The sequence below is a fragment of the Ornithorhynchus anatinus genome, chromosome 10, assembly GCF_004115215.2.
Source record: "Ornithorhynchus anatinus isolate Pmale09 chromosome 10, mOrnAna1.pri.v4, whole genome shotgun sequence".
NCBI lineage: Eukaryota > Metazoa > Chordata > Mammalia > Monotremata > Ornithorhynchidae > Ornithorhynchus > Ornithorhynchus anatinus.
This window is the reverse complement of record NC_041737.1, coordinates 15,498,699-15,526,118: the sequence shown is the minus strand read 5'-3', so window position 1 is coordinate 15,526,118 and position 27,420 is coordinate 15,498,699. Positions and strand designations below refer to the sequence as shown.

Sequence of the window (27,420 nt, the reverse complement as noted above, 5' to 3'; positions counted from 1 at the left end):
CTCTGGTATCTCCAAACCCTCAAACCTCTTAGTGCTGCCCCATGAAACTGGAATTTTCATCAAGTACTTCCAATTCCTTGGAAGGAATTATTTAAAGCAGCATGACCTAGTGGAAAGAGCACAGGCCTGAGAGTCAGAGGACCTGGTTCACTTGTCTGCTATGTGACCTAGGGCTTAAATTTTCTGTGCCTCAGTTACCTCATCTGTAAAATGGGAATTAAGACTTGTGAGCCCCATGTGGGAGATAGGGACTGCATCCAACCTATCTTGTATCTATCCCAGCACTTAGCCCAGTGCCCGGTACTTAATAAGCACTTAGCAAATACCATTTTAAAAAGAAGGCAATACTAGACTTACAAAGTGGCATTAGCAAATAATGTCAAGGTTCCCTTGGGCGGCAATATCTAATGTAGGTCCCAATCTACAATCATATCCCTTCTCCCACAATTTCCAAAACGATGCTAATCCAGCTGGAGCGATCGTCTACTTATTGTGATATGATCGGTGACGGCAAAATCCATACTCCAAACCCCCAAAATCTCCGCACCATGCCAAGGGTTTTAATTTTAAAGGGATTCCCAAACCGTTTCTGAATAATGGATGAACGGAAAGGGAGGGGACATTTTTGGATTTTGATTTTAAAACCATTACCAATTCATGAGTAGTTGATATTTTATTTGTTTCTGCACAAATTCATTAGGAAACGCTATCACACCGGGATTTTTAAAATTCTCTTAAAATCATTATTAAGCTTTTCTTTTTCTTCCCCTCCCACTTCTCAGTTTCCCTTTTTTCTTCTCAAACACAGGTTTGGCAGTCACCATGATTGCCGGTGTTTCTTCGTCTTCACCGCTAGAGCTGCTCGCCATCTTCTCCCCTCCCTCAGACTCACGTCTCTCTGGCTTTCGCACCCTGGAAGACTGGATCTCTGGATCTCGGCTGCCTTTTCCCCTCTCGGTTTTGTTTAAAGTTGTTCTCTCGACCCCTTCCCCGGAGGGCCCATCAGGTGATTCGCACAGAGAGAGTTGGCCTACAAAACCCCCACACCGGTTTTCCTCTTCGGGACTTGAAAGTCTCTTCCTTTTCAGATCTTGTGGGGTTTTCCGTTCTTCTGTGGCCTTCCGAGAGGTTTTCTCCTTCGTCTTCTCAAGTAATTCAAATTCATTCTCCAGGGCAGCAGTAGCCTCCTGTATTTCCGTAGCATCTCCTTCCCTTTCTTTTCTCAGCATACACGTCACCGCTCTGTTTAGTCTCTTGCTCTTTATACCTTTGGCATCCTGCTTCTCGTGTTGTTCCACTCTGAAGAAAGAATCAATCCGAAGCTGGGTCTACAGGAAAACCAGCCCCAAAAACACAGTCAACAAGGTGGTGAAGTATACGAATTTTCCTAGTGAAATGACGATGCGGATAATGTCGATGACGTGATAAATACCAGAAGGGGTTTTTTTTTATTCCTTATGTCTCCAAAATTAACAAATGAAAGCTTAATGATTTTAGGTTCTCGCAGAAGTGCCATTGAGCATGAAAACAAGAAGAACTACAATTTGCTGGATTGTATGTTCCTTCAGGGCAGGGATCGTGTCTCCTGACTCTACTATGGCTTTCCCAAGTGCTTACTACAGTGCTCTGCACAGAGGAGGTGTTCAGCAAAAACTACTGACTCGTAGACCTGCTTGAATTTATCTAGCACTTTCTATAAAGAGTTCAAAACAATTCCATACGTATTTTCATTTATGCTCATACCATCCCCGTGAAATGGACAGAACAGGTATAATTATCCCAATTATACAGATAAAGAAACTAGGGTTCAGTGGAAGTATGCGACTCGCCGAAGACTGAACAGCAGGCAGGACTGAACAGCAGGCAGTGCTTCTGACCGTGCTCTAGTGCAGCCTTTTCATTACCGTGGGTTTGCACAATTGGCAGTTTGGCCTAGTGGGTAGGGCATGGGCCTGGGAGTCAGAAGGATCTGGGTTTTAATCCCGGCTCTGCCACGTGTCTGCTGTGTGACCTTGGGCATGTACTTCACTTCTCTGTGCCTTGGTTTCCTCACCTGTAAAATGGGGGATTAAGTCTGTGAGCCTATGTGGGATGGGGCTGTGTCCAACCTGATAAGTTTGTATGTAACCCAGGGCCTAGTACAGTGCCTGGAAAAGCACTTCACAAATACCATATAAAATGACCTACTTTATGTTACCTAAAAATGGGTTTTTTACCACTTTCCAATAAGAAGAAAGGGAGTCTGCTTTTGGGGGTCCCACTAATGTTCAGATTGGGACCTCATTAAACCTGGGGGGATGGGTCTTGGAATCCATCATTTCCCCACACACAGCTAGGCCCCAGCTTAGGACAGGGATGAATAACGGACGATTCCTGTCCCTCCAGGGGCATTTCCTTCCAAACATGGGATGGTGGCGGTAATTTCCCTCTACCACTCAGAGTACACAAGTTGGAGGCATCCCTGCCGGAGTGGAGGATGCTAAGGGCCACGGGGTAAGCTTTTGGAAACAGAGACAGTCCTAGCTGTTACAGGTGGAAGCAAGCATTAGCCCTGTGAAGGCTTCGGGCAGGGCGGAGGGGAGGGGAGAACTTAGGCCAAAGCATCCCGGCCGGGACCTGATATGCCCCACGAGAGGTAGGGGAAAGAGCATTTCACTGGACCTCACATTTAGCGGCAGCAGAGAGCTGCAAAATGCACCTGCCCTGAGCCTTATAAATCAAGTGGTCTGCCACAGGCTCCAGCAATGCAGATTCTTCTACAACTTCAAGATCCTTTAAGAAAATACTCATCACCTTTCAGCTCTGTTTGGTATACTGCTTACTATCTGGCTACTCATTCTTCGATTCAGACGTATTTATTGAGCGCTTACTGTGTGCAGAGCACTGTATAAGGACTTGGGAGAGTACAATATCCCAGTAAACAGACATATTCCCTTCCCACAACAAGCTTAGAGGCTAGAGGAATCTAATCGTTCCCGTACTGGGAGTTGAACCGGGGCGCCTGGCTACTTTTCAAGATACGCTAAAGAAAAAGGAAACGAAAAACAAACTAGTAGCATCTCCACCATACTCTAGAGTACAACTAAGTCCGACTGGGCTAGCCAGTGGATTTTTCATAATGTTGGCATCTGTTAAGCGCTTACTATGTGCAGAGCACTGTTCTAAGCGCTGGGGGAGATACAGGGTGATCAGGTTGTCCCACGTGGGGCTCAGTTTAATCCCCATTTTACAGAGGAGGGAATTGAGGCACAGAGAAGTGAAGTGACTTGCCCACAGTCACACAGCTGACAAGCGGCAGAGCCGGAATTCAAACCCATGACCTCTGACTCCCAAGCCTGGGGTCTTTCCACTGAACCATGCTGTTTTCATCTTTCTAGTCAAACAAGAGGAAAATGATATGGCAAGGGGCCTTCAAGAAACAATAACAATCCCTTGAATTTGTATGGAACTTTTTTTTTCCACAGCGCTTTCACATCAATTATCCCATTTTATCCTCCTAACAGGCTAGTGAGGTAGAGGTTATTATCCCCATGGTTGTACTGTACTCTCCCAAATGCTTAGTACAGTGCTCTGCACACAGTCAGCACTCAAAATAGACAATTGATAGTTCCTGGAGATCAGGAAAATGAGGGACAGAGAGGATAAGCGGCTTGCTTTTCCCTTAGGTAGGTGGACCTTTCCCATCCCACAAGGGAAAGTCAAATGAAAGGGATTTTATCTTAATATTTCAAAACCACACAAACCAGAGCAGTTGGCCGGGGGGGCAGAGGTATTGGTGGAAACAGGATAGCGCAAGGAAAGAGGGTGGCCAAGGAAGCATTTCAGCAACTACACAACCTGGACATGCCGTGGGCTAAAGAAAAGTTGATGGTGGTGGGTCCAGGGCTAAGAAACACCACATGAAAAGCTGGACCCCACTCGGTGTGAGTTTTGCTGAAGGTGGCAACCGCAGCAGTGAGGGTGCGGTGTCTCATGATAGCGCAGAGCTCGTGGCCCCTGAGCGAAAGGATTTCCCCTTGCCACAGCCCTCCACATGAACTAAGGATAGAGACTGTCTGCTTCTTATCAAGATCTATCATTTCAAAGGCACGTGACTTAAACTGTGTTGTTCCAAAATGGAAATCAGATCATACACACTCACACACAACAACTCCATTTAGGACATACCTGATGAATATTCAGTTGTTTTAATACTGGCAACAGAGATTCATCCGTCTTGGTCTTGTTCCACCCAAAGTATCGCTGACAGAATTTGTAGGTAATTAAGGCATGACCATCTTTGAAAGGGATTCGTGTACGAAACGTCGAAAGACCTCACACTTACAAAATCTGATCCTATGTGACGATGTCTTCTCTGAAGAGTTACAGGTGACCAGATTCAAAAACCAGATCAAGAGCACTTAAAATAGACAACTAAGATCAATTAGAAGAGCAGAACATACGCTAGGTCACTTCAGGGTCGGTAAGCCGACGGTGCACCGTGATGTTCGGAGGAGCCGTGAGAAGGCGGCCCTCCTCGTCATCCATTGTCGCCAATAGGGACGGACCACGGAATAAACCTCAACTTTTCCCTCCAATAACCGACCCACTGAGAGCCAATCACACACATCTTTATCTAGAGAGCTCTGGAACCAAAATAATGTGCCTGCAGTTTTCTGAGGAGGTACATTCCAAACAGTGACTATCCAGGGGATGAAGAATCGAACCATTTCGGTTCCATTAATCCCCTACCTTCTTCGACATTTACACAGGTGCTGCCCATTTTCTACGGAAGGACCTCCAAACAACAACTTCGTGTTTGCCTGGTCTACGGTTCTTGGGATTTTAATCCATCTGTCAATCAACTGGATTTATTGAATGCTTTCTGTGTGCAGAGCAATGTACTAAGCACTTGTGGGAGTATAACATGACCGAATCGCAGGCACGGTCCCTCCCAACAACGAGCAGGAAATTACGGATATGTACATAAGTGCTGTGGGCCTGAGGGTGGGGAGAATAAAGAGTGAAAATCCAAGTGCAAGAATGATGCAGAAAGGAGTGGGGAAAGAGGAAATGAGGGCTTAGTTGGGAACGGACTCTTGGAGGAGATGTACTTTTAATTATTTTACTGCACTTTTAATAATCTTACTGACTTTAAACCCCTTTTTCCTGACTGAAGAACCCAAACCTTTTCAGTCTTAGCTTGGAGAAGCTGTTCTACCATCTGATCATCTTAGCTACCCTTCTTTAAACTTTCTCTTGCCCTCACACCGCCACTAAAGATACAGCCACCAGAATACACAGAACGTTCCGGGTGCTGACATTTCCTGTTCCTGTCATTTGAGCTGCTTCAGATGAAAGAGGCCCAATTGAAGTAACTTTGAGACCATGAACTGCTCCCTGGCTACAAAAATTGGTCACTCTGCAAGACAAACTAGCATAGAAAAGCTCCAGACTTTAACTGAGGACAAGGAACAGCTGCTCCTGAAATAATGGGAAAAAAGAAAACGTACATACTTTCGAGAAGAAATCAGACAAATTAAATAGCTTTTAAAGAGAGTCATTAATAAGAATCACTAAAGGGCCTGCCACAGAATTGGAATTTGTCTTAGAAATTCCCGATCTACACAGTGTTTTTCACCAGCTCCTCCTCACCACCCTTTTTAAGTAAGACTAACGAAAGGAGATTAGCAGTTTTTCTATCCCCTTGCCAAGTGAGTAGGTAAGCGGCCATTTGCAGAACTGAGTGATTCAAGCTCTAAAATCCTCGAATCCATAACTAATGTCAGAAACTGCAGTATAAGAGGGAGAAATAAAGAGTAGTTATCAGATTTGGGTTGACCCCCTTAAATTTCATACATCTAATTTCCGGTAGGACCATATCTTCTAGAACGTGAGCCCGTTGTTGAGTAGGGATTGTCTCTGTTACAGAACTGTACTTTCCAAGCGCTTAGTAGAGTGCTCTGCACACAGTGAGTACTCAATAAACACGACTGAAAGAATGAATTCTACGAGAAGGGAACAACTCCTATATTCTACTCTCCCAAGCACTTAGCACAGCGTTCGGCACACAGTGAGCACTCAACAGATACTACCGATGGATGGAAAATGAACTGTACTTTCCAAGCGCTCAGCACGGTGCTCTGCGCACGGTAAGTGCTCAATCAATACGACTGAATGAATGAATGAAAATTCCAGCCCATATTTGATTCACTGATGGCGTCACGTTACAGCGATGGAAGGATATTGTCTAATTTTCTCTGCATCAGGCTTTCCCCATAAGAACGCTCCCCTCGACTCATCGACCACGGGTCGCAGGTAAGCCTCCGCCACGGCCGGATTGGGGAAGCCAGGAGCCAGCTGCAGTTGCCGGAGTTTTTTCTTCACTTTGGTGTCGTGGGGATTAGGTCTTATCTTCTTATTCTTTTGAGCTTCATTCCACCATTCTCTGAGGAGTCCAGAAAAAAACACATCCAATGGTCAGTCAGTACCACTTGTGTTGTGAATTTAGAGCCAAACTATCCAATAACTCATAGGAGGCTGTCTTCTTGACAATGAAAACAAGGCAGGGAATGATTTTCAACTCTTCAGAGGATGTTGCTTAGAGAAGCAGCGTGGCTCAGTGGAAAGAGCCCGGGCTTGGGAGTCAGAGGTCATGGGTTCGAATCCCTGCTCTGCCACTTCTCAGCTGTGTGACTGTGGGCAAGTCACTTAACTTCTCTGGGCCTCAGTTACCTCATCTGTAAAATGGGGATGAAAACTGTGAGCCTCAAGTGGGACAACCTGATGACCCTGTATCTACCCCAGCGCTTAGAACAGTGCTCTGCACATAGTAAGTGCTTAACAAATACAAACATTATTATTATTAGTATAGTTTGCTCAATATTATATTATATATTATATAATATTATGCTCATATCCACTGCAAACCCACTCATTCTCACTCTCCACGGGGACATAATCTCAGTTGCATTAGTTACATGTTAACCCTATACATATAAAGAGTCAAAACTGAAGATAACTTGAGATATTAGATGTCTGTTCTAGGTCTACCAGCATCCCATCTAGATACATCTGTCCGGGAACATCATCTGTAATAATCCCCACAAGATATTTTGCAAGATGCTACTGCTAAAAACTTCTGAGGAAATATAACTTCAAGTATTAGGTGTCCTGGAAACCTCTCCAGAAATAATCTCCTCAAGTTATTTGCAGGAGACCAGCTCCTAAACACTTTCATGAAGGAAAGGATATGAAAATTATACTTAAACCCATTGTCAGAAAGGCAAAAACCTCTTGCCTAGCATCTTACCTCATTTCATTCATTCATTCAATAGTATTTATTGAATGCTTACTATGTGCAGAGCACTGTACTAAGCGCTTGGAATGTACAATTCAGCAACAGATAGAGATAATCCCTGCCCATTGACAGACTCACAGTCATTTTATGAAAAGTGGAAAGCACTTAGCATGAAATACATGGGGAAAGTAAGTCTTATCACCTGACAAATTATGGTGGTCACTAGCAGGTGCGGCAGAATCAATCTGTTGCCGAATTGTCCATTCCAAGCGCTTAGTACAGGGCTCTGCACATAGTAAGCACTCAATAAATACTATTGAATTAATGAATGAATCAATCAATGGTATTTATCAAGCACTTACTATGTGCAGAGCACTGCACTAAGCGCTAAGGAGAAAACAATACAAAAGAGGTAACAGGTGTGTTCTCTGCTCATAACAAGCTTATAGTCTGGGGGGGAGTAATGACATTGATATAAAGACATAATTTATATCATTTAAATGTTCCTAACTTCTGTGGAGTTGAGGATGGGGTGTTAAGAAAATGATAAAGAAAAAGAGTTATATTTGTCATTCCATATATTCACCTTATCCATGATGAGCTTCTTTATATAATGAAAAAGCTGGAAAACTTTAAAGTGAAACAAACTAAAAACTTACGAAAAATGTAAGAGAGGTTCCAGACCATGCCCGGGGAACTCATTGAGAATCTCCATTGCTGTTACACAGCCCACAGTTGGTATCCCTTCCGTGTAATCACTTCCGAGCAAATAGGCCAAATTGATTAGCTTGTTCCGGTCTAATCCTAAAGGCAGAGCACAGGAATGCCTCTCCATGAATATCAGGGACAATATCTACAATTCATTATTAAAAAGTTTGAAAGTAAGCAGACTTAAGATAGTAAACACATCACTATTAGTGTCATAAGCATTTATACCTATAGCCTTGCAACCAAAGAAGAGGAAACTGAGACTTTGTAAACTGAATTTAAAGAATTACAACAACTCAATCTTGGTGCGTAAAGTGAAGTTTTAGTTTCACGTAACTTTTAAAGATATTGCTGCTTAATCCTTAAAAATACTGTTTACTCTCCCTGAATGATACACCACACTTACCCCGTTCTGCCCTTTTGGTTCCAGATTTGTGTCTCTCCATTTATTTCATCTTCAAGCTACTTGCGAGACCTGGCACTGATTTTAGTGCTGAATTGGAATATGGCATCAAACTAAACCGTTATCAACAAAATTTATGAGCCCCCATTATGTGAACACTACTTAGGTGCTTGGAGAAAGACACACCAGAAGTAAAAGATCTAATTCTTGATCTCAAGTTTAAAATCTAATAGGAGAGGCGAGTGAGCACATATTGCCAAATATACAGCGGGTCAAAGAGTAAGCACAGACAGAAATGATAAAAAACTAAGGAGGATATCAAGTAAATAAATGATATACACATGAGAGCCGAGATGGCTAATGAGCTGACATGACGAGGCAGGTCGGGGGATCGATCAGAGAATATCTTCTGGAAGAGGTGGCTTTTTTAGTAGGCGGGCTTTGTAGGAGGTAAGGGAAAGCAATATGTCTGTGTGAGACTAATTTGGGACGACCAAAAAATGCCACCGGGGGGATCAGGAGGACAGTTTTTTTTAATCTTTATGGGTTTTGTTAAGCACTTACTATGTGCCAGGCACTGCATTAGATGCTGGGGTCGATACAAGATAAGCAGGTTGGACACAGTTCCTCTCCCGCATGAGGCTCACCATCTTAATCCCCATTTTAGAGATGAGGTAAGAGGCAACTGAGGCACAGAGAAGTGAAGCGGATGCCCAAGGTCACACAGCAGACAAATGGCAGAGCCGGGATTAAAATCCAGGACTTTCGACTCCCAGATCCGTGTTCTTTCCACTAGGCCACGCTATTTCTCTAAGAGAGAGGAGCCAGGTTAAGAGAATTTAAGAGAAAAGGCTGTTGGTAGAGTTTTTGTTTAATGGGATTAGCAGGTGTTCATTAGAGAATTTGGAGGAAGGGAGCGAGGCATTTTGAAGAGATACAAGCAGGTGTATATAAAACAGACTAGAGAGGGAGAGGCTCGAGGAAGAGCTTCCAGTAAAGAGGCCATTGCAGTGATATACCGGGAGGTGACGAGGACTCCAACTAAGGTAGGGACTCTACCGATGGAAAGGAAGGGCGGATCTGTGAAATACAGACCAACCACGAGCCGGAGGTAGAGACCGACTGAGTGGGGGAGTTAAATGACAGAGGAGTCAGAGGTGACATCAAGATTGCAAATGGTTTGGACCTGGTTCAAAACCCTATTTTAGGGCTCCACATGCTCAGAGTAGCTTTTGACTTATTTTATCCTCACTGACGTTCTGCATAAATATTTTTGACATAAGCCAAGTGCTGCCGGAATTTTAGCTCATCACTGGTCTCCCCTCCAGCCGTTCAGCTCCTCCCGCTTGTCCCTCCATTTTGCCCATTTTCTTCCCTTCCCTGCCTACCTGAAACAGGCCCTGTTCCTCCTCCCTGTAACCTTGGCCAGCCCCCTTAGGCCCTACGGGACTGAAAATAAACTAGATCACTCTCTGGCCAACAAGTTGGCTGCTTCATTTGGGATCAACTGGAAGCCTTTTAGCGTCTCCTCAGTTCTAGGTTCGGATATTTTAATAGAAGTCAAAGACAAGCTCCTGCAGGCAAACACGCACTAGCATCGAGAGAAAAATGATTAAATTTTGAAATGGTCGAGATATTTTCAGAAAGGTCTTTTTAAGTTTTAAAGCCAGTATGGCACCCCCATCCCTCAAAGGTCTTACCGAGTTGGTTGTAAAAATCCCCATATTGGTAATACTCTATAAACTTGTTTTTATTAAAGAAATTTTTATAAACATGCCGTGCTCCAAACAGCCAAACATCACTATCGTCCGTGATCGTCCCAGAGGTCTGATCAGTTAGATCCAAAATGGCACACTGGGCCTCTGCTTCCATGGGGGCCTCAATGAAAGGAATACCAAACAGTCGAAGGAGTTCCTAGACAGTGAGGAAGAAATGACCATTTACTGAACAGTGCCCACTGCCCTTTGACCACTTTTACTGGATGTATACGCCCCGAGAAGCCACCCGACAAGAATATCATTAGGAGCTGAAGGAGACAGAGAGCCGAGTAAACCTACCTGACTTTCCAGGAACATCTGCCCCGTTACAGTGGAAGCAATGCGTTCCTGTTGCTGTTTTTGAGCTTGAAGCGTATTCTGCTCCACTAAAAGGTCTTTTTCCAGAGTCTCCAGCTCCTCCTGAATATTTTATTTTTTAAAAAAGGGCGCTGTTAGCAATTAACCAAGTCTGATAATTACATAAAGCTGGGAAAAAAATCTGACTGAAATTACCAATGTGCATTGTTCTTTATGAAGAATTCCCCTTGGTTGGTCTCCTACTAGGGTATCTAAAGCTCCCTCCCTAAAAGGTATACAATAGCAGGGTCTGTCAATCAGACACTCACCTATGTAAGAAAGCAGGGGTCAGCATGAAATGAAGATACGTGTAAAGAATTAGCTAAGCCTCTAAATTCACTCAAGAACTCAAAAAATTGGCTATTCAATAAAACGGGGCTGCCTTCGTTAAACATGAATACAAGTCTACGTCATTACCAAATTAATATCTTGCCATTCATCTGCTGCCTCCTCGGCATCCTTTTCAACTTCTCTCTCCCGAATAGCTAACTCCACTTCTTCAGCATTGTCTCTCAGGACAGTCTCTGGGTCACCAACTCCTTTTCTTTCAACGTCGGCAGCCTCCTCCAGAGCAATTAATTTTTCATCGTGATCAGTAGAAACTTCGGATACATCACACCCTTCTGTCGGAAGTTCGTCATCACTAGTTTCACTGTCCACTGCAACGAAGCTACCTGTCCCAAGGAAAAAAGAGGAGCCTTCCCTGAATTTTATATTCAGATGTGTGAGGCAGATATGAAACAAATTTAACGGGAAGAGTTTTATCCCAAAATGCAAGAATGTGTTTTAGTGAAATACTTAATGAAGAGCATCCATCAAAATACGGCAAACTCTAATACAATCTTTCAAACTGGATCGCGGTAAGCTTAACTGTAAACTTAAAATGGATGGCAACCAGAGTGGGTAATTATTTTTTTTAGATTTATTTACATTTTCAAATATTTTTAATAACATTTTAAATTCTCCCTCCAGGGGAAATGGTCAAACATGCCCAAGGTGGGGAAGGGAAGAATGAGGAAAAAGTCTCCTGACAAACTGATGGCACTGCATCCCCAAGTATTAAACAATGGCGTAATAATTATGCTTTCTATGAAGTATTTACCAAGTGCCAAGCATTGAGCTAATCCCTGATAATCAAAATCAGACAGAGTAAGTGGCCTGACCTTGTGCTGTTTCAAGGCAGGGCAAAGTGGTCACTAACCACCAGTGTGCCTTTCCCTATTAATTTCCAGCACCTCCAGTCAAATAATAACAACAGTAATAATAATGATAACTGTAGTATTGTGAAGTGCTTACTATATGCCAGGCACTGTACTAAGCATTGGAGTAGAACAGGTTCGGCACAGTCCCTGTCCCACATGAGCTCACAGTCTTAATTTCCATTTTACAGATGAGGTAACTGAGGCACAGAGAAGTTAGGTGCTTTTACCCAAGGTCACAGCAGAAAAGTGGCTTCTTCTGACTCCTGCAGTCGTGCCATGCTGCCCATCTCGAGCACTTATGGACTTGTTTACCCCCATCTTCACTATACACTGGAATATATCTTCATTCAAGGATACATTCTGAGTGTTCTATTTGTCAATATTTTTACGTCTGTCTCACTCATTAAGAGTATTAAGCACCTTGCGGGCACGGAGTATCTCATTTCTGTGTTTTGTATTGCCAAGTGCTTAGAACAGTGCACTGCACCCAGTGGGTGGCTAAGAAACGCTATTACTACTAGAAATGCTCACTCCTGGGGATTTTACCTCAAATCTAGTACGAGCCACTGCTTCAGGCCTGGACTCAGGCACCTACCAGAGCTGCGCACACAGATGGCCGTTAGCCACTCCTGGCACTCAAGCAATAATCTTCCCCTTTGGGCCAACGCAAAAGCCCAGTTCAAACAACAAATGGAGGAGACTGTAACACCCCTTCAGCTGCAAAGGAGAGATCGAGCCGATTAATTTGAGAACAGTGCAGATTTTAACGTCCGTCTCCCCTTGTGGGCAGGGATCGCGTCAATCAACCCTGTTGTACTCTACTTTCCTAAGTTCTAAGTATAACGCTCTGCAGACAGTAAGTGCTCCATAAATATCACTGATCGACTGAGTGGCTGTTACTTAGCAAACCACTGTGCTGTAAAACAGATTGGAAAAGTATAAAAAAAAATTACCAGAGCATCTGGACTTAACCATAAACTGGACCCATATATTTTTTTTAGTCTCGATTGATGTTAGATTAAGTAATAAAAAACCACATACCATCAGATGCACTCTCTTCAGAATCAATTTCCACTAGTTGAGCATCAGGCATCCATGTTTCAGAGGAAAAGTCATTCTTCACATCTTGCACTGTCTTTAGTAGATTCTCAGATTCTTTAGACGTACAAGACAATACTGTTCCGCCGTGACTCCCAGGCTCTGAAATAACCTGCCTTGGCAATTCGACCGATTTTGTTACAGTAGTCCTTTCTCGAAAGGAATTAGTGTCACTTATGCAAGTAGGGTCTTTTTTGTCTTCTCTTTCGTCGTCGCTTGAAGTAACCAGAGTGGAGGAATCACGTTCGCTTTGGGATATCCCTTGGTCCAGTTTGAAATCAGGAATCTGGGGACCAAACTCATCCTCTTGAGCCAAGACTGAGTGTGTTGAAGTACTTGTAGGGATCAGGTCTTTTCTAATCTGAAACTCAGGTTTTCCGTCTTGACTAGAAACTGTAGTTGTAGGGTGAGATATACTTGCCGGTATTTTTTCATCCTGAGCATTGGATTCATCATCTTGCAACTCAACTGCACGTACTGAACGCATTGTTGTCAGTTCTTTTCCATCCTTAATACTGGCGTCAACATCTTGCAGTACAGCTGAACTCACTAAATGTGTCGCCGTATGTTCTTTTCCATCGTCATCCTTGGCGCCGCCATCTTGCGATACAACTATACTTACCGGATGTATTGTTGTCCGTTTTCTTCCATCCTGCACGCTGACTTTGCCATCTTGCAATACGACTGTACCTACCGATCGCGTCGTCTGTTCTTTTCCATCCTTAATGGTGGATTCATCACCTTGTTCAGAGACTTGACTGGTTGAATGTACTGCTGCTGTATATAATAATGTGTTGCCATTTCTCACTTTAGGGACTCGATCTTCTTCATCTGAGCTGATAATCAGTAGTTCTTTCACCCCCGACCGGATCTTTGTGCCATCACTCGTACCAGCAACTATTTGCACATCGTTATCTTCTAGAGCTTCCTGAATAGCTAATAGGGTTCTTGGTGATACAGACCCTTCAACTACAGTTTCAGATGTGTGAGCCCGGTTCCTACTTAACTGACTTCTATTTTCACTCTCCAACTCCTCCTCTGAACTACTTCCTAACATGGCAGCTTGAATAGCCAACAAAGTCCTTGGAGAAGGGGGTGATTCATCGGTAGTGGTGTCTTTCTCTGGCTTTGTTTTCTCATGCGGAGGTAATTTAGCCTCAAACAGAGTTGGATTGAACACTTTACTAGAAGAAGGGCCAGCAGACACCGGTTCCATCTCTTCAGCTTTCTTGGCTTGAATACCTTGAAAAGAACAAATGTTTCCTTGAAAAAATGGCAAAAGAGTATAATATGACGGATGGAAAATAAGTCATAAGTCTGTTGTAAAAATGATAGTTTCAATTACCAATTTGGGAACGATCTGTAAAGTTCAAATTCTCTACTCAACTGAAGGAGCGTTAAAGATGAACATGCGAGAGAAGTCAGCCAACAGAGAATTCTGGTAATTACATCCAGCTTTGTTTACAGCTTCCACCAACTCTACTGTCCCGGGGATGCAACGTATCATGTTGCTAGACCATGCGCTTAGTCCAGTGTTCTGAACACAGTAAGCGCTCAATAAATATGATTGACATACTGGCTTCTGTGCAGAGATCCCAATGCATATCACGGCTTTTGGACATCTCAAATGTTATCAAAAGAAGAGTGTGGAGTCTGCGGGGCTAGCAAAGAGGCCAGCTGCAGGAATAATGGAGCAAAGACAACAGTCCTGCCGCAAGTTAGAGCTGTGAGTTGGGACCCAGATGAAGAGACCCTAATACCTTTGATCAAGATGTAATGAGAGGCATCTTCGGAGACTACTCTCCTGGCTTCCACCTCCTTCATGAAGCCTCCGTCATGCTCAAACTGTCTCTGGATCTGGCCCGAATGCTGTTGATTCATCTCTTTTTGAACATGTTCTATATGGCGATTTAAAATGTTTTTTTTAAGCAGGCCCTGGAGTTGATATTTCGAAAAGTCATTGGATTCCTTAAAATAAAAACAAATGAGCGAATCAAATTGAAATGCTGATATCTTTGGTCTGGGTAGCTATGCAAAAGAGGACATTTAAAGCGGAACAGAAAACAAAGATAAAGGATTACCTCACTTCAACACTAAAACCTTTAAAAAGTGAAAAGAATTGAGCAGAAAAGTGGCACCAAGGTGACAATTCATGATTAACTAGGATTTTGAATTCTTAACCTCAGCTAGTTCATCAAAAATACCATCTCTAAAATGACTTGTCCTTCTAGAGATAATGTATTGTGAAACCGTCACTTACGTACAACCCATGTAGCTAGACTGTGAGCTCCATGTGCGGTAGGGATTGTACCTGTCCGAGTGCTTAACATTATGCTAGGTGCATAGCTAGGGCTTAATAAATACCTTAATTGACTTTTTTTTATACTTTGTGTCATATTTTCCAGATAACTCTCTAACTCTAACCTTAGAAATGGTTTACTGTTGGGTAATTATCCCTGCACTTTCATGAAAGGCAGATTTTCCAAATTACTCTCGCAAGGGCCATTTGATTATTTATTTTACCTCCGGCATTGCTTCAAATAACGTTCTCCTCCGCTTTGTAAATTCCTTCATATCGGTCAAGATTTCATGCTTTATTTCTGGAGGCAGACTGCTGAAGTCCTCTGATTCGATGTCTATCGCATTAGGATTATGAAAGAACTCTTCCTACAGGAAATACAAGCTAGTGTCAGAAGGTTAAATTTTGAAAATGAAGAATATCTGTATTAACGATATAAAGATGTGAACACATAGAACTAGAAACTATTTTAAAATACAGACAATATTTGGGAGTAACTAAAGTCTAAATTATAAAAGGAGATTCCTATCGCTACCTGCACAGAACAGAAATGTGACAGAACAGTTTATCTATTTCTGATAAGATGCATTCCCAGGACGTAGTCCATAATACTCCATTCTACCATAATGTGTGATTTCATGATGTCTTTTGCCTTTTGTTAGAGAATTAAGGAACATCTGTCTGACAATATGTGCTTGTTTGGTTACAGGGTACCGTGGTACTTGAACAATCTGTGTGCATATGTGTGGTACAGGAATGGCTGAATATCGGAGAGACGGTTTTCCTTTATGTGAACTTTTTGCAAAGACTCATTACAAGACAAATAATTATGTAGGCATTTCGGGAACATCTACACACACACACGGTTAGAAAGGAGATGAATAATTCAGATTTCTCCTTTGCCATCTTTCAGTTATTGCTTTTCCAAATAGTCATTAAAGTTATGTGGCAGTACATGAATTTTATACAAAGCAGTGTTATGTTTAGTATTTTCCAGCATCTGAAAGTGTTAGGTAATCCTGTTAAGTTCCACGACTGTGGATATCACTCAATCATTCCATCACTCATCCTATCCCTCCTGGATTACAATTTTATGCAAAAAATAGTCAATCCTTTATTTTATAGTAAAGATAGCCAAAATTAGTCCCCAAAGCAATACCGAAGACCTCCCGAGATTCACTTTGAGGATTTTGGCCCTCCTTCAATCATCTCTAGCAAAAAGAGGATCCAGTCTCACTTTCATGTATATCTATTTCAGATGCTATAAGACCGGCTTTTAGAAACTCTATTCATATCACTTGGAGGTTTCAACTGATATCCCTCTGAAACACCCGCGCTCCTGCGCACACATACAATAATAATACTCCCTGAAATAAACTCCCTAAGGGCAGGGATTGTGTCTATTTTACTATACTCTCTTAAGCGCTTAGTGCAGGACTCTACAAACAGGAAGCTCTCAAAAAAAATCCCCTTGACTGATTGATTGAAGACAGAGTTGAGAGATCTGGCCACGACCACTGTCTTCCTACTTTATTGTTCTGGGGCGGTAGGGCCGCTTCGTCCTGAGATCCTGGCGAGGGCACTGACTCTGGGAACCAGCGATGATTAAATCCGCGGGACCGGATTCTCTTCACATGGATCCTGGCTGCCGCTGTTCTGTTTCTTGCTGGGCTCCCCAGAGCTCTCAACCAATAAGTTGTCGCTGCTGCCATTATCGGGGTAGCTGTTCCCCCTCAACGCTTTGAATTATTCCCCTTCAGAGACACCCGCACCCATCTGGAAAACTCTGAGACGTCGCTATGGGTCGAAGATGACTCGACGGCATAAGAAGAGACAAGGGATATTTTAAAAAGCCACTCACTCACTCGGGGTGAGGAGTAATTTTCGTCAACCAAAAAGGCTGCTCGTCGCTGACTACCAAACCTGAGTTGATTCTCAGTATTTGCTGGACACCTACTATGTGCAGAGCACTGTCTCAGACACCTAAATCCTGAAGTGTAGTATGGTCATCATCATCATCATCATTAACAACAATCGTACTAATTGAGTGCTTACTGTGTGCACTGTACTAAGCGATTAGGAGAGTACAATACCACAGAGTTGGTAGATGTGTTTCCTGCCCACAGTGCGCTTACTGTCTTTTAGGAACTTAGAATCTGTCGAGGAAGACGTCGTATGTGAGACGATGAGCGTGCAACAGACACGAGAACAGACCCCAAATGACAAGTATAGGTGGATAAATAAATGACAAATACGTTAAAGGCCGGAGTGACGACGGACAGAACGGCAAGCTGGGACGGTGGTGAAGGTCAGACCCAATTCCTCGGACTTTTCCTCCCCCCTCTACTTAGAAAGTCCTTCACTTCAATATACCACGTACTCCCCAGCCTTTTTTCAAAGCCCTCCTGAAAAGCCACCTCGTCCAGGAGTCTTCTCCTAACCATTCCACTCCATCCGACAACTCAGCACTGTTTATTCATATGTTATTTATTCACTCGGCTCTATCATTCATCTCTGAGGCCGAGTGGAAAGAGCATGGGCCTGGGAGTCGGATGACCTGGGTCCTAATCCGGGCCCCACCCCTGGCCTGCTGGGTGACTTTGGGCAAATCACTTGACTTTGTGCCTCAGGGAATTTCAATAACTGTTCTCCTTCCTACTTAGGGACAGGGACTGTTTTCGACCTGAGTATCTTGTATCTGCTCCAGTGCTTAGCACAGTGGTCAGCGTATGGTAAGTGCTTAACATATGTCACACTTATTATTAATATTACTTTTTTTTAACCAATTGGGTATTTGATCTCTCCCAATAGACCGTATGGATAGGTCAAAGGTTGCTTACTTCTTCTGCATGGCCCCTTGTGTCTAGTATCGGACTATGCCCCAATACATGTTCAGTAAATGATGTCAATGATAATCATGTCCAGGGAGGACATTTCAGAAGAAGAAGCTTCTCTTTTGTTGGGTTTTTTTAAAAAAATTACTGTTTGAGGCGAACAGAACTGTGGAAGCGAGTGCTCTATTATTTTGCATTCCATTCCATTTCTCTCCCCACAAATACAAAATAACAGTGCACATAACATGACATTGAATGTTAGAAAAGCCCCTGAAGGGGAAACCACAAATACACCGAGCTTCCCTGAAATGTGGGGTTTGTTGTGTTCTTGCAGTTTTCCTGGAAACAAAGAATTGGGTGCACAGGACTGTATTTGAATGGGATTTCTAAACAGATAATAAAGCATGGATGGCTTTACCTTAATTCAGAACATATCCATAACGCACGTGGTATACATTAAAATTAAATAATTCCTTCTTGCTTCCATTATTTCAGGCAACCAAACGGCCTCAGGTTTCATAGGTATTTGTAATTACCTGTAACAACTGCCTTTGGCTCATTCTTTCTTGCCACTCTTTTTCATCTTCCTCATCTGAGCTAAAATTCAAAAGTTTTAAAAAAAAAGGCAAGAATGACATCTCTTCACATCAACAAAATGCCTTCAGTTAAGCTGATTTAAAGCTTCTTAGGGTCTTTCAAGAACAGAAAAATAAAAATCCAGATCCAACAGATTATAGAATTTCATTATGGTAATCACTGAAGTCGGTCATAATGAGAAAAACAGTTCTCCTAAAATTCATTCTAATCGACATGTGGGTGCATTATGCTAATTCGGGCATTAAGTCCAGTGCTGAGAGAGAAAACCATCAAATGCCCAACTAATCACAAAAGCATCGTCACTTGAAATCTTCGTTGTGAATTTCATCATCATATACTTAAATAAATCATCCTCTAAATTCATACTACAGGGCAATATTAGGTATTCCTCTATCTTCTCCTTTGGGAGAATTAACGAGCTGGACATTAAATTCTATGATTTTACACCAGAAATAGACACTTAAACATAAAAACAACTGCGTATCCCCTAAAGCACACACTCAAGCAACTAAAGTAGTTGACTTACCACTGTTCTTACCACAGTGACTTACCACTGATACGGAGCACGTACAAAACATCAAAATTACATGGTAATATTGTTTAAATGATCTAAATTTACTGAATCAATCCAATCCTATTTTACAATCTAGAGTTTTTGTTAAAAGGACCTACCCATCTCCTTCTAAGTACAACCTGCAGAATAGCTAAGCTTTTGAGGGGAACTTTCTCTCCCCTCTTTTGTCTTCTGTCTTGGTTCAACTCTTTCCCTCTCAAATTCTCAGACTGCCCATCGAGCCCTCTCCTCCTTTTCACCTCTCTTACCTGTTCCCCTCCGTGCTGGGACTTAATTCCAATTAAGAGCATTACTATTAATGTATTAATTCGTTCCGCTACTTTATCTCGCTTGCCTCCTTCCTCTTCCCCCTTGCCATACACTGTCGGTGCTGGCCAGACACAATGCCACTACTTAGAGTGAAACAGATTTTTTTTTTTAGGCCTCTATTACTTACCTGTTTTTTTCCTCTTGTAAGGAGGGCAGAATAAAGATGTCATCCACTTTCGCTCTGTGAACTTGAGTAATACTGGGGAGTGCTTCATCTCTAAAATGACAATATAATAAACGTTACTTCAAACCTATAACTAAGCGACTCACTCCTCATAACTGCCATCTATATCTTGGGTCGCTATCACTGTGCACTGGGAAAGGAAACGAAGGCACAGGGAAAGCTAATCTCCCCGAATTAATCCAGTTCCACCCCCGCTAATGTTGGGGGGACGCTATATACTTCACTTAGACTCAAGACACTCTTTGATTTACGATGGAATCTACAACGAATGGCACTTAATAATATTAATCATTATTACTAACGATAACAGTATCCGTAAACTCTTAGTATGTGCCAAGCACTGTGCTGCATGCTGGAGTAGGGCAGCGGGGCTCAGTGGAAAGAGCCCGGGCTTGGGAGTCAGAGGACGTGGGTTCTAATCCCGGCTCCGCCATTTGTCTGCTGTGTGACCTTGGGCAAGTCACTTAACTTCCCTATGCCTCAGTTACCTCGTCTGAAAAATGGGGATTAAAAGTGTGAGCCCCACGGGGGACAACCTGATAACCTTGTATCTACCCCAGTGCTTAGAACAGTTCTTAGCACATAGTAAGTCGACTTGTAAAACTCTGTTGTTTTTAAGCTGATCTCTGCCTGATGGGAATCTCTCACCCAGGAACAGAAACTCTGTTTCAATGCATGTGTGCTTCAAATCACAATTTTTAACTCAAGCTCATCTGTGTGTGCTTTACTGCCTAAAAAGAACAGGGTGAGTTACCGCTAAGATTTAACTACACACACATGTAAAATGTTCAATGCTCGGTTTCTCCGCCAGCTCTACCTGTTCCCAGGTAAAACTTTCACCCAACATTACGCCATCCTTAAAAGGATCGAGAAGGAGCGTGGCTCAGCGGCAAGAGCCCGGGCTTGGGAGTCAGAGGTCATGGGTTCGAATCCCGGCTGTCCCTTGTCAGTTGTGTGACTGTGGGCAAGTCACTTCACTACTCTGTACCTCAGTTACCTCATCTGTAAAATGGGGATTAACTGTGAGCCTCACGTGGACAACCTGATGACCCTGTCTCTACCCCAGCGCTTAGAACAGTGCTCTAGCACATAGTAAGTGCTTAACGAATACCAACATTATTATTATTATCAGTGGCACGAGGGTCCAGAGACCATTCCCAATCTCCTCTACCCTGTCGTTGAAATGGAGGGGGGGACCCCTCAGCCCACTCGATCTCGGCCCAACTTCTCGTGAATCCCTAGGAAAAGAGACATTTTCCTGATGAAACGTAAAACGATCCATTTTCGTATGAGTTTATCAGGCGGGAGGATTATCCTCTCACCTGACAGAACCTTCATTTAGCAGTCCGAAGACAGGGGCACGGCCACAACCGGGGTGAGCGATACACTTCGGTTCGCTTTTTTTTAACCACGGCAGTTTTTAACAAACCCAAATACTTTTCTTTTCTTGCCTTTTGCCTCTCAGAGTAGTTTGGAGAGCTTGTCGTTTCAAAAATGTTTTCAAAAGCTTCTCTGTAGTTTTCTTGGAGTCACTAGCAGCCAAATCCTTCCTCTGCCTTCTCTTAGCCTACAAAGAGATGGAGTGTCAGAGGGCATTTCCAGAATTTACTGATTTACGACGATTTGTCTCTGTTTCTATTTTGCCACAGGAAACAGTGTATTCGAGCATGTTGTTTCTTCAAGACAATTAAGGTCTGAAAGTACCTTTGCGAGAAGCAACTGGAATTGCTAGAATTACTTTTGAAAAATACCCCAGCGATTGCGCAGGAGTTACCGTGCTCGAGTCGTAGTTCAGATTCAGCCGCCTGCAGCCGTGAAATACACAAGCCACCTCCAAAACTTCTCCATTAACGATGCACCGTGCCATCTCGCAGTGCAATAACCGCACGCGGGTTGTACCAAGAGCATAAACCAGGGACTGTACATACCAGTGTCTGTTTCTTCAAAATCGGCGTCTCCCCATCAAAAACAAAAATGGGACGAATTCTGAAAAACAGCAGCTTGCAGAGTCGATGGAACAGAGTAAGAAGGTGAGCATTTTCAATGGCGTTGCCATGCCGGTCCCGTACGCCCTTGAGGGCTTGGTTCAGCCAGATGCTAATGTCTGGAAGGACGGTTAATGAAAAAGCCGTACCGCAAGCTCACACCTTCCTTTCAACACAATCCCGGTCCGGATCCTCTGAACGAGAAGCGATGAGGCCTCGTGGAAAGAGCACCGGCCTGGGAGTCAGAGGACCCGGGTCCTAATCCCGGGCGTCTGCTGTGGGTGACCTTGGACAAGTCACTGAACTTCATCTGGAAAATGAGGATTCAATGCCTGTCTGCCCCCAGTGTAGACTGTGAGCCCCACGTGAGACAGGATCTGTGTCTGACCCGATTAACTTGTATCTACTCTACTATTTAGAACAATGCTTGACACGTAGTAAGCGCTTAATTCCATAATAATAGCAATAAAAATAATAATACCATAATGACCTGAGTTTCCTGAATAGGAGACATTTAAGACCACGAGAAATGGCATTACTGGGTGAGACCTACGTGGCTTGGGAGTCAGAGGACGTGGGTTCTAATCCCGCCTCCGCCACGTGTCTGCTGTGTGACCTTGGGCAAGTCACTTAACCGCTCTGTGCCTCAGCGACCTCATCTGTAAAACGGGGATTAAAAGTGTGAGCCCCATGTGGGACAACCTGATTACCCTGTATCTACCCCAACACTTAGAACAGTGCTTGGCACATAGTAAGCGCTTACCATCATTACTATTATCCCCGTCAATATTCTGAATTCTACAGCAGCAACAAGACGATGCAAGGAGGGAGGAACCTTGTCGAGATTCCCTCCTTCCGTCTAACAAGTCACCGAGCCTCCTTTAGCCCCGGCTTCAACTACCCGTACCCCAAACTAAAATACTGATTAAAAGTGAGACTCCCCTTCTCTTTTCCCCACTCTTAAAAGTTGCCTAATTTTAAATAATTCATTCTCCCCCCCACTTCATTTAACAAGCTTTAAAATAGCTCCGTTCAGCTCGGCTAAGCAAAACACTAAAGTACCAGAGCGGAAGATATTGGACAGGCTCCAGGCAACGACTGCTAGGAGTGTTCATTAGCAGAGTATCTCGGGCTTCAAATTAAAATGCTTTTTTGAAAGGCTTTTCCAGGTTCATCCAATCTCATTTACTTGTTCAGTACTAAAGACCTCGGAATAACGTGTAAAAATTCTAACGACAGCGTACACAACTAATAGTTTAAAGCTAGGGAACAAAGTCACAGGGGTTGAGCGGCAAACCTTCAAGCTAATCCTGAAGTCTCAACGGACTTAAAATAAAAATCATTAGGTCAAATGGTCAGAATTCAGTTCTGCAACCAAAGATTCTAAATTACAATAGACAAATAAAAGTCTCTATTGCTAACTTGCCACTATGTATAGCCCGAAGTTATTCGCTGAAGAAACTCAACTTAACCGTGCTATATAAAAGGGATTTTAATCCCCAAAAGGGAACTATATTAGTGATCCAAATCATTCAAATATGAATGAAATACATCAACATCGACAATCCACTTAACCTATTTTGTTTTACTCAGCCATTTTCTCAAATGCTGCTGACTTTATGCTGTAGTCACACTCAAACCAGTAGTGTTTTCTGGCCATTACTCTTCTTTAGAAGGCAACTCCCTCTAGATTGTAAAGTCTTTATAAGCGGCGAACACGGCTACCGAATCTGTTACACTGGACTCTCACAAGCATTCATGCATTCATTCAATAGTATTTATTGAGCGCTTACTATGTGCAGAGCACTGGACTAAGCGCTTGGAATGGACAAATCGGCAACAGATAGAGACAGTCCCTGCCCACTGACGGGTTTACAGTCTAATCGGGGGAGACGGACAGACAGGAACAATGGCAATAAAGAGAATCGAGGGGATGTACATCTCATTAAAACAAGAGCAATAAACAGAATCGAGGTGATGTACATCTCATTGACAAAATAAACAGGGTAATAAAAAATATATACAAATGAGTGGAGGAGCACAGGGCTGAGGGGAGGGGAAGGGAGAGGGGGAGGAGGAGAGGGAAAGGCAGGGAAAAGGGGGCTTACCTGAGGGGAGGTGAAGGGGGGATAGAGAGGGAGGAGAGGGTGCAGAGGGAAAAGAGGAAGCTCAGTCTGGGAAGGCCTCCCGGAGGAGGTGAGCTCTCAGTAGGGCCTTGAAGAGGGGAAGAGAGTGAGTTTGGCAGAGGTGAGGAGGGAGGGCGTTCCGGGACAGCGGGAGGACGTGGGCCGGGGGTCGACGGCGGGATAGGCGAGAACGGGGGACGGCGAGGAGGTGGGCGGCAGAGGAGCGCCCGGCTCTGCCACTTGTCTGCCGTGACCTTGGGGAAGTCACTCGTTTCTCCGAGCCTCTTACCTCATCTGTAATTGGGGGATTCAGACTAGTGAGCTCCATTGGGGACAGGGACTGTTCCCGACCTGACTAGCTGGCATGAGAAGCAGCGTGGCTCAGTGGAAAGAGCCTGGGCTTTGGAGTCAGAGGTCATGGGTTCGAATCCCGCCTCTGCCACTTGGCAGCTGTGTGACTGTGGGCAAGTCACTTTACTTCTCTGTGCCTCAGTTACCTCATCTGGAAAATAGGGATTAAGACTGTGAGCCCCACATGGGAAATCAACCTGATTTCCCTGTGTCTACCCCAGCGCTTAGAACGGTGCTCAGCACATAGTAAGTGCTTAACAAATACCAACATTATTATTATTATTATTACAGTGCCTGGTATGTAGTAAGAGCTTACCAGATAATATAGAAGGCTGACAAAAAAAAAAAATGTTGGTATTTGTTAAGCGCTTACTACGTGCAGAGCACTGTTCTAAGCGCTGGGGGAGAGACAGGGGAATGAGGTTGTCTCACGTGTGGCTCACAGTCTTCATCCCCCTTTTACAGATGAGGGAACTGAGGCACAGAAAAGTGAAGTGACTTGCCCACAGTCACACAGCTCACAAGAGAAGTCAATTTATTCATTTCTATCGTATTTATTAAGCACTTACTGGGCACAGAGCCCCGTACTAAGCACTTGGAAAGTACGATTCAGCCAGAGAGAGAGTGACAATCCCTGGCCACAACAGTCAAGAAGGGGGGAGACGGACATCAAAATAAGCCGATAGGCATCAATATAAACCAATCGAATTATATATACACTGCAAAACAAGTAAACAGGCATTAATTATAGATAAATGATAGACATGTACATATATGGGAAGCAGCGTGGCTCAGTGGAAAGAGCCACGGCTTGGGAGTCAGAGGTCATGGGTTCGAATCCCGGCTCTGCCACTTGTCAGCTGGGTGACTGTGGGCAAGTCACTTCACTTTCAGTGACCTCATCTGTAAAATGGGGACGAAGACTGGGAGCCTCACGTGGGACAACATGATGACCCTGTATCTCCCCCAGCGCTTAGAACAGTACTCTGCACATAGTAAGCGCTTAACAAATACCAACATTATTATATATACCCAAATGCTGTGGCGTGGAGAAGAGGGGTAGAGCAAAGGGAGCAAATCGGGGAGATGGAGAGAGGAGGGGGAGCTGAGTCTATAAGAAGAGGGAGGAGTTAGTTCTCCACCAGACCACCGAGCATCAAGCAAATTACCATTTTGGGGATCGAGACAGGTTTAAGGATACCGACGGCAAGAATCTTTCCTTCCAGAGTCTCCGGGTTTACTTCCCTTCCAGAGCACTCGAGCAGTTTCCAAAGTCCTTGAACACCCATGGTACTTGGGCTTCCTCAGTACTTCACAGGAGTTGAATCTGTGACAGAAAGAAGGCCAGTTAGGTGTTTTTTTTGTTGTTGCTTTTCATTTCATTATTCATTCATTCAATAGTATTTATTGAGCGCTTACTATGTGCAGAGCACTGTACTAAGCGCTTGGAATGGACAATTCGGCAACAGATAGAGACAGTCCCTGCCCACTAACTGGCTTACGGTCTAATCGGGGGAGACAGACGGACAAAAACAAGACAACTTAATCGGCATAAATAGAATCAAGGGGATCATGGTACAAAGCTAATGGGACAGCATCAAACAGCCACGTATGTACACGTTCTACCCTCCTCTCTGGGCCAGTTTCCCGCGATTCAATCAACAGAAGAGAAGCAGCGTGAAAGAGCCCGAGCTAGGGAGTCAGAGGTCATGGGTTCGAATCCCAGCTCTGCCGCTTGTCAGCTGTGTGACTGTGGGCAAGTCACTTCACTTCCCTGGGCCTCAGTGTCCTCATCTGGAAAACGGGGATTAACTGTGAGCCTCCTGTGGGACAACCTGATGACCCTGTGTCTGCCCCAGCGCTTAGAACAGTGCTCTGCAAGAGGAAGCGCTTAACAAATACCAACATTATGATTATTATTATTATTAAAATGGGAATGAAGACGGTGAGCCTCCCGTGGGACCACCTGATGACCCTGTATCTCCCCCAGCGCTTAGAACAGTGCTCTGCAAGAGGAAGCGCTTAACAAATACCAACATTATGATTATTATTATTATTAAAATGGGAATGAAGACGGTGAGCCTCCCATGGGACCACCTGATGACCCTGTATCTCCCCCAGCGCTTAGAACAGTGCTCTGCAAGAGGAAGCGCTTAACAAATACCAACATTATGATGATGATGATGATGATCATTGATTGAATGAATGAACTAAGCCAGGCTGCTCCCCTAAAGGGATGGGGGGGGGGGGCCTGGCATTGGGGGGGCAATTAGGGATGGGGTCAGAGGTCACGAGGCGCGCGGAGGGTGCCGGGAGGCCGAACCGGTGACGTCACCACGCAGCCAAACGACGGCCCCCGGCGGGGGGCGGGGGGGGGGCGGAGGTGCAGAGGGGCCGGAGCGCGAGCCGCGCGCGCGCGCGGGAGCACCTACCTCGTCGCGCGCCGCCGCAGCCCGTCCCGGGGCCCCGGCGCGCGCGCGTGACGTCAGCGCGTCCAGACGCGGGCGGCGCGCCGCCTTCTGGGAAATGTAGTTTTCGTTTCCCAGCCTCAGTCGCCCTCGTCTGTAAAATGGCCATTAATAATAACGATGCTGGGATTTGTTAAGCGCTTCCTAGGTGCAGAGCCCTGTTCTAAGCGCTGGGGGGACCGGGGGGAAGGGGGGGGGGGGGGGAATACCAGGTGACACCCATGCCCGTCACCCCCGCCGATTGTTCCGGACCTTTAACTCTCTCCTTAGGCCCCCTGTTCCTCCCCCTCCGCCATCTCTCACCCCCAATGATCTGGCCACCTATTTCCTCACGAAAATCAACACGATCGGGTCTGAGCTCCCCAAAGTCACCCCTCCGCCTCTCCCCTCCCCCCCACCGACCCCCTCCCCTACTTTCCCATCCTTCCCTGCAGTATCCTCAGAGGAGATCTCCTCCCTCCTCGCAAGTGCCACCCCCTCCACCTGCGCCTCGGACCCCATTCCCTCTCACCTTCTTAAAACCATCGCCCCTGCCCTCCTCCCTTCCTTAACTTCTATTTTTAACCACTCAATCTCATCTCCGTGGCAAATACCATAATCATTATTATTATTACGAGCCACCGACAGCACTCCGGTGGGTAGGCGACTACGGAGGACCTGGTAGCTGCTCCAGAGGGTGGGGTGGGGACCGGGGAGGATTGTCCCACCGGCCTGCCGCTGAAGCTCTCTCAGCAGGCAAGTCGACGCTCACCCCGACAAAATCCCAGGGATGGCCATCGATCTGAAATGGCTCTGGATCTGCGTGAAACCATCGGGTTCACCCTGGCCGACGAGCATTTTTGTCCACGTAATCGTGTTTGGCGTGCCTCCTAAATGTCTATGCGGCTGG

General features: G+C 44.5%; 1 protein-coding gene across 1 annotated transcript; it reads right to left on the bottom strand.

Annotated features, from left to right (window-relative positions):
* Positions 1–654: 654 nt before the first annotated feature.
* On the bottom strand, positions 655–26,536 carry ERCC5 (ERCC excision repair 5, endonuclease). The gene is made up of 16 exons (XM_029073302.1): positions 26,496–26,536; positions 25,265–25,390; positions 21,530–21,705; positions 21,053–21,168; positions 19,545–19,634; positions 18,474–18,534; positions 15,328–15,471; positions 14,565–14,772; positions 12,748–14,046; positions 10,922–11,178; positions 10,448–10,567; positions 10,091–10,304; positions 7,939–8,083; positions 6,227–6,427; positions 4,168–4,252; positions 655–1,328 (listed from the first exon to the last, which is right to left on the bottom strand). Exons 2-16 carry the CDS (start codon positions 25,350–25,352, stop codon positions 747–749), a joined length of 3,786 nt encoding a protein of 1,261 aa, XP_028929135.1. The 5' UTR covers positions 25,353–25,390; positions 26,496–26,536; the 3' UTR covers positions 655–746.
* Between the last annotated feature and the right edge of the window lie 884 nt (positions 26,537–27,420).